The sequence below is a fragment of the Lolium perenne genome, chromosome 2 (genome assembly GCF_019359855.2).
Source record: "Lolium perenne isolate Kyuss_39 chromosome 2, Kyuss_2.0, whole genome shotgun sequence".
NCBI lineage: Eukaryota > Viridiplantae > Streptophyta > Magnoliopsida > Poales > Poaceae > Lolium > Lolium perenne.
Window position 1 is genome coordinate 62,722,614 of NC_067245.2, and position 11,486 is coordinate 62,734,099.

The following is an 11,486-nucleotide window of genomic DNA, read 5'->3' on the forward strand; positions in this document are numbered from 1 at the left end:
AGGCGAGGGTCGTCGCTGTCACGGGTACCGGCGGAGGTCGTCGACGATGTCGTCGTCTACAGGGTTCCTGCGGGCCAATGAGCATGTATGTGCATCTCCTGGTGGCGTGGCGCTCCTGCTGGCGAATGGAGAGGGCGAGTGGTGGTGTAGGTCAGCGGGGCGACGTCGCGTTCTGGCACGCTCCGGTGCGTGTCCGTGCACGTCCTGGCGTGCGCGGTGCGTCACTGGGCGCACATGGGCTGGCCAGTGCGGTGCTCTCTGCTGACGATGGTGTGTACCAGCAAGTCCAGGAGAGTGAGAGGGATGCGTTTGACACGGTCGTGCACGATGGAGAAGCAAGGAGAGAGGGGTGGCATGTGTGTGTGCCATGCCATGCTCGGCATGGTTGAATGGTGACGATGGCATGCACTGCAGCTTGTCTCTGGTGCTTGTCATGAAGGAGGGAGTACAGGAGAGGACTTAAGATGACCTATGGTCGATGGGTTAGGCAACAAACCACTGGACAAAGGCATGTATGGAGTTGGCAGCTCAGTGCTCACCATGTGTTCGGTCAAATGGCCGCAAGAAGAAAATTTTCAAATTTTGAAATGAATTTTTGTGGAGTTGATTCATATAATAAAAGAGACACAATGGTGGTGGTAGGGTGCAAAATGGAGTTGGTTTGTGAAATTTCAAAAATGGCCCAATCTAGAATCTGTTTCAATGTCTCTACTTTTCTTGAGCATAACTTTGAATCTAGCAAGAATTTGCAGGGGTGGTTTTGACCAAAGTTGTTCACCTTGATGAGGTCTTGGATGAGGTGCAAAGAGTTGGAATTGTTTGGTTTAAAAATCTCTTAAAACAGAGGCTCAAAGTAGGTATCAGGTTATAAATGGCAGATTTGACCATTATCATATGTGAGCTCATTTTGAATTCAAATTTGATTTGTTTTGAGTTTCTTTGATTCCAAAAGTGTTATTAGGTGTTTATAAACATTCTCCAACTAATGGCACAAGCCAAATTGGCCTAGGTTAAAGATTTTCAAAAATGGCCATAGCCATAGGTGAGGGTTTTTGCAATTTTCTATTTTCTTTCTTTTCTTCTTCTTTGTTCTTCTTTGTGATCTTCAAAGGATCAAAGGTAGGGTTTTAGTAGGATGTATAAGCACACAAACACTCCTCATGGAAAATTCACACAATAATGCACAATTACTATGCATAGCACTATATGTAAATAAAAGTTTTTGTTAGGTCTAAAATTTGAAATTTGGAAACCACCTTTCTCATTAATTTGAAATTTGGAAACCACCTTTCTCATTAATAGTGCACAATTACTATGCATAACACTATATGCAGCTTGGTTTTGCATTCATCAAAAGCAGCATCAGCTTCTACTATTAGATTTTCTATATTAATTATTTAATCCTTGAAATAGGTAAAGTTTGCTTAATCATCATCTTACATGGATAAGAGCAACTTGATTTACACTAAGTAGATTACAGAATGGTAATAATACAAGAATAAAGTGTGCCACCATTTGTGACGATTAATTGGTGTACAATAGGAAAGAAACAAGAGAGTTGTAGGTTGTATGAGGAGTAGCTAGATTTTTTGTGAATGGCTCCAGGTTGAGTTTCCCCATCATGTATGATGCTCTGCCGTGGAGGCTTTTACTTGACGAAGGATGAGAAAATACTCTTCAAGCCTTATATGCCATTTTTTTCTTTTTTGCTTGCATTAGGGTGGTGTGTGAATACTTACTTAATTAGCACAGGAGTGTTGTGTTTCTGTGAAAAGAAACTCAAAAGGTGTAGTAAGGGCATGTACAATGGACTGTTAGCCTTTCCCTTAGAGTCGATGTATTAATTTTTTTGCTGTTTTGGCAGAGAGAACAAAGAAACAAGGTTGTGTTCCGCTTATGTGCACCAGTTAAAGATAGTTGTGGTATGTGTTGTACACTGTTATTTTTATGCTGATGTAAAATGCCACTGTAATGTATATCCTGAAATGCTACTGTAATTTATATGGTGATGGTTATGGTGATGGCATGGTTATGGAGATGGTTATGGTTATGGTTGAGCTCCGGTGAAAATGTATATGTTTGCATTTCTGTTACAGGGATTGAGTTGCTATTGAGTGTCGGAATGTTGATTCATTTCCGTTCCGGCAATTCTAGCACTCCGCATGACCAATTTTTAGCAAAGGTCATGCCGAATTTTTCCGTGAATTCTAACTCTTTTTCATCTTCTATTAGTGCAAGCAACCATGGCGTCTCAAGAACAGTTAGAGGCGCACTACAATAAGTACTTCTTTAGGACTGAGGAGGATGCCGATGCCGCTGGGGGTGGCGGCGACGAGGACCATGAGATGGAGGATGCCTCTGGGGGTGGCGGCGAAAGGGGTAGTGCCGACGAGCCAAGTGCCGCCACCAGGGTGGCGGCGAAACAAGTGGCGGCGAGGCAAGCGGCGCCGCCGGGGGTGGCGGCGAGACAAGCGGCGACGATCCTAGCGGTGCCGCCAGGAGTAGTGGCACCGGGACAAGTGGCTCCAAGAGGCCGCGGAAGGCAAGGCGCCAAAACACGGTCGCCACCGGCAGAGACAATCTTAGAGGTGGACCCCGCCAGTGGTTTGCCGGTGGAGCCTAAGGATGTTGCCAAGGGGTACGGCAACCAACTGGCATGTATCCTCCGAGAGGTCATCAATCTCAACGATACGGACCTCCGAGCTGAGAACAAAGCGCATTTGCGAGTCCAGCTCATTGCGAGGTTGCACTCACGATACAAGTTCCTAGGCGACTACGCCTCCACTCATGAAACCAAAAACATTGTGAACTCACAAGCCCTCCTGAAGTTCACCAAACACCTCAGCAGCTATAAGTACATGGTGCGGAAGCTGATTGCTGACGGCAAAGGTTTCGAAGAGGTCCACTCCGCCTTTCCGCATGTCTCCTAGGCGAACTTTGATGCTTTTGTGGCCAATGAAGAGCTACAAGCGACCAAGAGTCGCAAGGTGTGGGGGAAGGAAATGCGGGAGCTTAACATCGGCAACCACAACCTTGGGAGTTGTGGGTACGAGGGAAAGGAGGCCTATTGAGCGAAGGAGGATGAGGCGTATATAAATGCCGGCATTGAGAACCCCTGGCTCAAGTACAAGGACCCGCTTGAAAGAAGATTCATCAGGTCCCGCTACCATAAGAAGAAACTAACCGGGGAACTTGTCACGGACCCCAATGTGGTAACTGACATAATTTGGTTCACGAACGACAAGAAGGTCCTGGCGTTGGAGAAAAAACTGGTAAGCAATTTACCGGTTTAATTAGATCAAGTATCGTTCATATAATAGTAGCAACATTTCTAAATGGTTCACGTTTCTTCCGTAGGAAGAAGAAAGACAAAGACTTTCTCAATGTGACGGAGGCTCCTCGTCCCAGGCGTCGACAGGCAGGGTAGCCTGGGACAAGCCTCTCGTACGGGCACTAAATATCGTTAATGAGCATTCACCTACGAGAAGGCCGCATAGAGGCCGTGTGGCTGGCGCTGGTACATGCTACAAGCATGGTCACTACGGCTTGTCGTCTGCGGCCGATAAAAATGCGCGCAATGAGAGGAAGCAGCGAGAGGCGGAGGAAATGAGGGACTCAATCCTAGCCCAAGTCCAAGCTGGTTTGGTACCACAACTGGTACCGCAACTCAAAGCTTCACTCGTACATGATATCACAGCTGAAGTCACCGCTTCAGTCCAAGCTGATTTCAACGCTGTCGTCGCGTGGTATGAGGGTGGCAAACAAGCCCCCCCCTCCCCCCCCCCCCCGCAAATGCAAGTGGTTAGCTTTGGCGGCAGCAACTCGATGGCGCCGCCGGCCGCCGGCAATACTGATGTTATAATGGAGACTCCTCCGGCCGCCGGCAATGTCGCAGGTGCTCGGGATTCACCGGTCATGCCGGGTAGCAGCCCCTCCGTCACTTGCACGCCCGCCGCCACATGTGTCGGCCCGTCGACATTAGCCCAGCTCAACGCCCTCACAGTAATCAAGCTAGTGTACATCAAGTTAATATATTAGTTTCGTCATCCTTGCCCTCTCTCTAACGTCGTACACATGTTATCGCAGGTGCTCTCAACGCCATGCACCCTTCTGATGAAAGTGAACGACGAACTCAAAGACGTCGCGAGGGGTCCATCCTTCGCCCTCTGGATAAGAAGTGGCACACACGAGATATGGAGGATGACGTTTACCGGGTTGAAGTGGACCAGGCGTTACCGGGTGGAAGGGGTCCATCCTTCGCCCTCTGGATGGCTGAAGACCCTAATTAGGATCAACACCTACTCGGGGTCGACGGCAAGCAAAGGAAAGCACCTTGCGGCGTCACAGGTCAGCGTCCCTCCACAATAGCCAGCGGTGCCAGTGGTCAGCCCCCCATCACAATAGCCAGCGGCGTCGGTGGTCAGCGCCCCACGACAACAGCCAGCGGTGCCAGAGGTCACCGCCCCACCGCAACAGCTAGCGATGCCAGATGTCGAGGCGTACGAATGTGACGACTTCAAATGGGACATTACTACGTCTTCACAAGTTACCCTGGTGGATCCGAACGTGGCGACCACGAAATATCTGTGCTCCAAGAAGTTGTTCGACTCTCAAGAAACAGCTGAGGAGGAAACGCCTGAGGAGGCCGCCATCGCCGCCTCCAAAAACATGCTGAGCCCAAACACACTCTGTGCTACGGCCACTACGGCGATGGATGGTGGTACAACACATCCCAATAAGCGGAAGAGGCCAGCGAAGAAGGATGCCAAAGCCAAGGAGGCGGCCAAATCCAAGGACACGGTCCGACACCTTGACAAGTTGCCAAACAATTGGCGGCCTGAGCATTGGATTGGTGAACCGATGCTGCCGGAGCATGTCCTCAAGGTACTCACCCCGGATATGAGGAGCTTGCATAACTCTGTCCAGTATGTGGAGAAGCAGCTTCTCAATGCAAAAGAACCTGGTTACCCTTTGTTCGTGGCGAGGGTGCCAACTGGCATGAACTTCGTCGAAAAGTACCTAGCGGACTTGTGCTTCATCAGGTTCAATGACATCTTCGACGTCTTTCGCATGAGAATTCTCCACTTTACAGTGGTTCGGCTAGTTGCTCTTAGCCTGTCTTCCCAGATCGTTAAGGAGGGGATGCCGGGCATCACGATAATGGACCCCTTCTATATGCGGGAGAGCATCATCTGCAATGCTGGGGATCGGGCGATTGCCATCAAGAAGGTCGAGGATTTCATGCTGGCGAACATTAAAAAGAGTGGCATTCTCATCCCTTACTTCCCCGAGTAAGTAATCACTCGCTAGTCCCCATCACCGTTCTATCCTATATCTTCATTTGCATTTGCAAAGGTTAATCCGTGTGTTTTCCTCAGAGACAAGTTATGCACCCTCATCGTCGTGCACCCGCAACACTCGCATGCAATCTATCTCGACTCGGGTAGGGACAACAAGAAAGACTACAGCCACATCAAGTTCGTTCTCAATGATGCTCTCACAGGCTTCGCCTCCAAGACATGCCCCCTCAAAGTACAGAGGAAAGTACTAGGAGGCTTCGCCTGAACCCACACCACCAACTTCCCCTGCCTCAAGCAGTCGGCGTAAGAAAATGGGATGGACGCGTGGTACACCATCCTTCAGATGCAGGAGTACATAAAGTACGCAGATGACATGTTGCTGTCAGAGAGTCTCAGAAACAGGTTTGAAAACATGGCGGATGTCAACGATAGAGAGCTGAGAAGCAACTGGGGTCGCATCCAGCAGTTGATTTGCATGATAATCCTGCACGATGTCAACAATAGGTCTGGCGCGTTCTTCTACGGCTACGGTCTACCACCTAATGACGAGATAGAACTCCGTTTGGAGATGTCGCGTGATGAGAGGGCATTCAACACGCTGAAGGGATGCCGTCCATTTCCCCCTAAGAAGCCTATGACCTGATCCTACGACGGAAACTCTTTTTCTTAAGCTTGAACGATATGTCCATGAACTTCCGTAGTGTAATTGATATATATTCCGGACCGATCGACTTGTCGCTTTTATTTAGTTGTATGGATGTGCATGTGAACCTGCGTCTATAATTACATTTACTTTGCTATATATTTCTAGATGATGGCGTGTTTACCTTAATCATTATTTGCATTTACTTGACCCCTTACTTGCCTCGTATTTGGAGTTCACCGATGATTAGAATGTTCGGTCACTCTTACACTCGGGGGTCGAGCCAGTGAGTCTTGCTGTGATGGCCACAAATATCAATCTATTGTGCATCCTACCTAGCCTCACTGACTCCATCCATGGATGTTAATATTTGTTTCGACCGACAAAATATGAGGCATGCTATTTAATTCATACTACTTGTCTTTTATTTGAGTTGGCACTTCTTAATTGCATTGGCCGATGATTAGAATGTTTGGTCACTTGTACACTCTAGGGTGGGGCTAGTGAGCCTTGGTGTGATGGCCACAAATATCAATCTATTGTGCATCCTACCTAGCCTCGCTGACCCCATCCCTGAATGTTAATATTTATTTTGACCAACAAAGTATGAGGCACATGCTATTTAGTTCACACAACTTGTCTCTTATTTGAGTTGGCACTTGTTAATTGCATTGGTACTAACGTTTTATTTGTCTTGTGCATAGAGATGCCGACGACATATGTCGTGTAAAAGGGGAGGGTTCCTGGAGTCTACGACGACTGGGAGGTCTGTCGGAGATAGGTGCACCGCTTCAGCGGCAATAGCTACAAGGGATACCCCACTAGGGTGGAGGCGGAAGGAAGATACGCGCGTTATCTAGCGGGAGAGATGAGGGACATGAGGAGGAACCAGATGAAGACCATGGCCTTCGTGATGATGCTCATCGTGACCATGGTCATGTTCTATGTGATTGTAGTTTAGGTTAGTAGCTACATTGTGAGGTGTATGACAACAATGGTGACGACTATGTATCGAGACTTCTAACTTTGTGAAACTTCGTCGTTCGGTGTTGCATATGCACATGTCTTGTATGAATCAACATTTCGAAACGAGACTTGCGTATTTGTGTATTGCTACCGAAATGAGACTTGGCTCTCTATGTGCTTCTCATATTGCATGTACTGCTGTATAAATATGAACTGCTTTGTAATTATATACTGCTGTATAAATATGCATTGTAATACGCTGGAAAAATCTGTAAAAATTGCATTTTGGAATATTACCACCGCCGCACCTCCAGGGCCTACTGCCGGCGCACTAGACATTCGTCACTGCTGGAAGATCTACTGCCAGCGTAGCAGGACGTGCACCGGCGGTATGCACCAACTGCTGGCGAAGCAAGCAAGGCGCGCCGGCAGTAGCTGAGCTACCGCCGGCGCACAGGCCGGTGCGCCGGCAGTAGGCAGTTATCACCGGCCCGTTCGCACAGGCGGGCTTACATGCGCCGGCAATAGCCAAAAAAGGTGCGCCGGCAGTAACCCTTTCCCTAGTAGTGCATATCGCGGCCTCCCAAGCCGCTTCCAAAGAAATCCTTGGTGGGAGCGGCCAGAGGCGTTAGCGGGTGAAATAGGAAGTGCGCCTCGACTCCCGCTAGAAGGGAACAAAGGTGTTGCCGGTGGGTATGCTTCTCAGTGGCACAGCGTGGCCGAAGCGTGCGAGGTCTAGGGCTAGAGGCGGCGGCAGCGCGAGGGTTTCGCACATAACCGAGTTGAATGTTCAGGTGCAGGTGAATTTCGACGTGACGGGGAAAACACCAAATTTCATTCGTGGAGCTGAGTATATCCGATTCGAGCTGCGATGGGGGTTTGCTTGAAAAAAAATTCGGGCCCAAATTATCTTGCCGCATCTGCACGGGTTATTTTTTGGCCCCGTACCGCAGGTGGTTATTGTCCGGATTTGGCCCGGATGGGGTATCTGCTAGAGATGGTCTAACATCCACGCAGCCACCTACCCCGGGATCCTCAAAATCCATGCACTCTACCAAATGCGCCCTAGAATCATGAACATTGATGCAACTTTACCTATGAGGGGTATTTGTTAGTTGTATTCATTCCAATTTCTTTGGATTACTATACCAACCCCAATTCTTCGATTCACAGATTTTTTTTTAAAAAAAAAATCGTCAATACAGAATGTAGTAGGAGTACTTGGAGATATTTCGTCGACAAGAGGACTTATTCATACCGTTCAAGAGCTCGCCGGAGACTCTGTCCCGAAACTAACCGTCCTGTTCGTGTGCTACTTAACACTTATCCTATCCATCTTCCTTGTGCGACGCAGATATTCCTATCTTACTATTTCCTCAGTTGACTTTACTTCAAAGTCTCGTATATAGCTCCATGCAGCAGATCCATCGAAGGCGCCGTCCTGATTACTGCCGAGCTCGAAGTCCCGTCTCTGCTAATGGCCGCTCCAGCTGGGGCCATTTTCCTGTGTGCCCTCGCTATCATTCTCCTCTTCCCCGGCCCAAGCGCCGCCGCCGGCGAGAAGGCGACCGTATCGGTGAGGGCGGTGACGGCCATCTCCCACACAGACGACAACTTCATCTGCGCGACGCTCGACTGGTGGCCCAAGGACAAGTGCAATTATGGCATGTGCCCCTGGCACGACTCCTCCATCCTCAACCTGGTATGCATGCCCAACTTTGTTATGCCAACATGTTCTGATGTTCATGTGTGCACACACCTTCAGTCCCATTGATCTTAATTGCATGGTAATTACATATGCAGGATCTCTACAATCCTATTTTGGTCAATGCAGTCAAAGGTATAACACAAAAACATAATCCATTTTGAGATGGGATCACTGATTTGATTGATCGACTTGATGAAATTCCTTGCTGCATGGCAGCCTTCAAATCGTTGCGGATTAGGCTTGGAGGGTCGATGCAGGACCAGGTGACGTACAAGGTGGGCAAGCACTACGACGATTGCCACAACTTCCGGCGAGAGGACGGCCGCCTCTTCGGCTTCACCGACGGCTGCCTCCCCATGAACCGCTGGGACGAGCTCAACATCTTCTTCCGCCGAACCAAGTAAGCGATCATACAGGCAACACGCATTTCAGCCTGCAAATCGTTTCATTTCATGGCTACAAGAAACTGAAGTTGACATGGCCTGCATGTCAGCACGACGGTGACTTTCGGGCTGAACGCGCTGAGAGGCCGGCGCAAGGCCCCCGGCAACGGCAGCACCCTCCACGTCGGCGGCTGGGACGGCCGCAACGCGCGCGACCTGATGCGCTACACCGTGGGCAAGGGCTACCGCGTGGAGTCGTGGGAGCTGGGCAACGAGCTGTGCGCCGGCGGCGTGGAGGCCAAGGTGAAGGCGGCGCAGTACGGCAAGGACGTGCTCCGGCTCAGGAGGATCGTGGAGAGGGTGTACAACGGCACCGGCGGCCGCCTCCCCAAGGTCCTCGCGCCGGGAGGATTCTACGACGGGCCCTGGTTCTCCGAGATGCTCCGCGTCTCCGGCCCCGGCGTCGTCGACGGTGTCACGCACCACATCTACAACCTCGGCTCCGGTACTGATTCTGAGTTGCCGCCACACCCGTCATGCTAGTTTCCGTGGCGTTCTTGTTTGGTGCATGACCTGTAGACGCGCGCGTGCATGCAGGGAAGGATAAGGACCTGATCAACAAGATGCAGGACCCGTTCTACCTGGACAAGGTGGCCCAGACGTTCAGCGACATGGAGGCCACGGTGCGGGAGTCCGGGCCGTGGAGCTCGCCGTGGGTGGGCGAGTCCGGCGGCGCGTACAACAGCGGCGGGAAGGACGTGTCCGACAGGTTCGCCGACAGCTTCTGGTACCTGGACCAGCTCGGCATGTCCTCCGTCTTCGGCACCAAGGTGTACTGCCGGCAGGCCCTCGTCGGCGGCAACTACTGCCTCCTCAACACCACCACGCTCGCGCCCAACCCGGACTACTACAGCGCGCTGCTCTGGGACCGCCTCATGGGCCCGGGGGTCCTCCAGACAGCCACCACCGGCGGCGCCACCTCTCCGTACCTCCGCTCCTACGCGCACTGCTCCAAGCAGAAGCCCGGCGTCACGGTGCTCCTCATCAACCTCTCCAACTCCACGGCGTTCAACGTCACGGTGGCCGGCGACATGGACCTGCACCCGCCGCCGCGCAAGTTGCTGGAGGCGGACGCCGGGGCGGTGTGCGGCGGACAGAGGGAGGAGTACCACCTGCGGCCCGAGGGCGGCGACATCCAGAGCTCCGTGGTGCTGCTCAACGGGGAGCCGCTCGCGCTCGGCCCGTGCGGACAGATACCCGAGCTGCGTCCGGCCGTCGTCGCCGACGGGTGTGCCTCCCCGCTGCGCGTCGAGCCCCACTCCATCGCCTTCGTCAGGTTCACCGGCTTCAAGGCTCCCGCTTGCGCGTAATGCATGCATGTGAGCATGAATTGGCAAGAGATGCCATCTGTACTACTAGTTACCACTTAGCAATAGCACACGTGACAGGTCACTCTGTTATTTAGAGTTAGTCGAGTAGCTATCCATACGGATATAGCAGTCAATCTATCGCATGTACTTTTGAGAAATAAGTGGTTGTTGCTCACTTTGTTCTTCCTCCAGCTTGATGGGCATACTCCCTCCATATCGTTTGTTAGGGAGTATGCATTTTGAGATAAAATTTTAATCTTTAATTTAGTCAGCAAAAATGATAAGCCAGGAGTAGCAAAAAGGTTGATGGAACTGTTAAAAATCCCGAGTTGTAATACATGAACTTTGCGATCAGGTTTCAGGAGATTTTGTGGTCTCTTTAGAGACTGCAATAATCTGGGTTACAATTTGTGTGACATTTTTTCATTTCTATGAAATGGAACAGGGCAAAATGCCTTATTTGTGGAAAAAATTAGTCAACAAAATATGAGATATATGGCATAAAAATTATAACGGTATGGAGTAGTTTATTCATAGGACAGTATTTCGTTTTCTTTGACCAGCGCATTGACCAAGAATTACCCATTTAACATGTGCCACAGAAATTATAATCAAAATAAAGTACTTCCAAATAGGAATACCGTGATGTACATTTCATGTGACATAAAATTAAATTTGGCCAAAAGTTTAGTCAAAGCAAAGGTGGAAAATATGAGTGATTAGTTTCTAGTCCCCAGGGAGCGAGCGCAACCTGGTTCGCAATGGCTTGCAAGAGAAACACATCCATCAAAGTCAAAACCCAGTAAAATTATCTTTTGGGACATTTACCCTATGATGATTTCAAGCATTGGACTTAAACAGCTAAGAAACACTGTTAGTCAAAATTCAAAGAGAGTCTCACAAGCACCCAAAACGAGAATTATCTTTTGCAAGATTGAATCTTTAACAAGTAACATGTGGGGTTTTCTTCCGTGATGGAGCTTCACACAAACAGAGGTGAAATAGTCAGGCACATGAAAACAGAGGTGAAATAGCAAACTGCAAAGCAATAATTTCAGCATAGCAAATTGCATCCAGATTTTTTAATGAATAACAGATGTTACAGAAGCATATAAC

At 49.7% G+C, this 11,486-nt stretch overlaps 1 protein-coding gene across 1 annotated transcript; it reads left to right on the top strand.

The window, feature by feature from the left end:
- Positions 1-8,268: 8,268 nt before the first annotated feature.
- LOC127332780 (heparanase-like protein 2) lies at positions 8,269-10,550 on the top strand. The gene is made up of 5 exons (XM_051359122.2): positions 8,269-8,611; positions 8,713-8,749; positions 8,834-9,017; positions 9,111-9,505; positions 9,598-10,550. Exons 1-5 carry the CDS (start codon positions 8,387-8,389, stop codon positions 10,368-10,370), a joined length of 1,614 nt encoding a protein of 537 aa, XP_051215082.1. The 5' UTR covers positions 8,269-8,386; the 3' UTR covers positions 10,371-10,550.
- Positions 10,551-11,486: the final 936 nt, after the last annotated feature.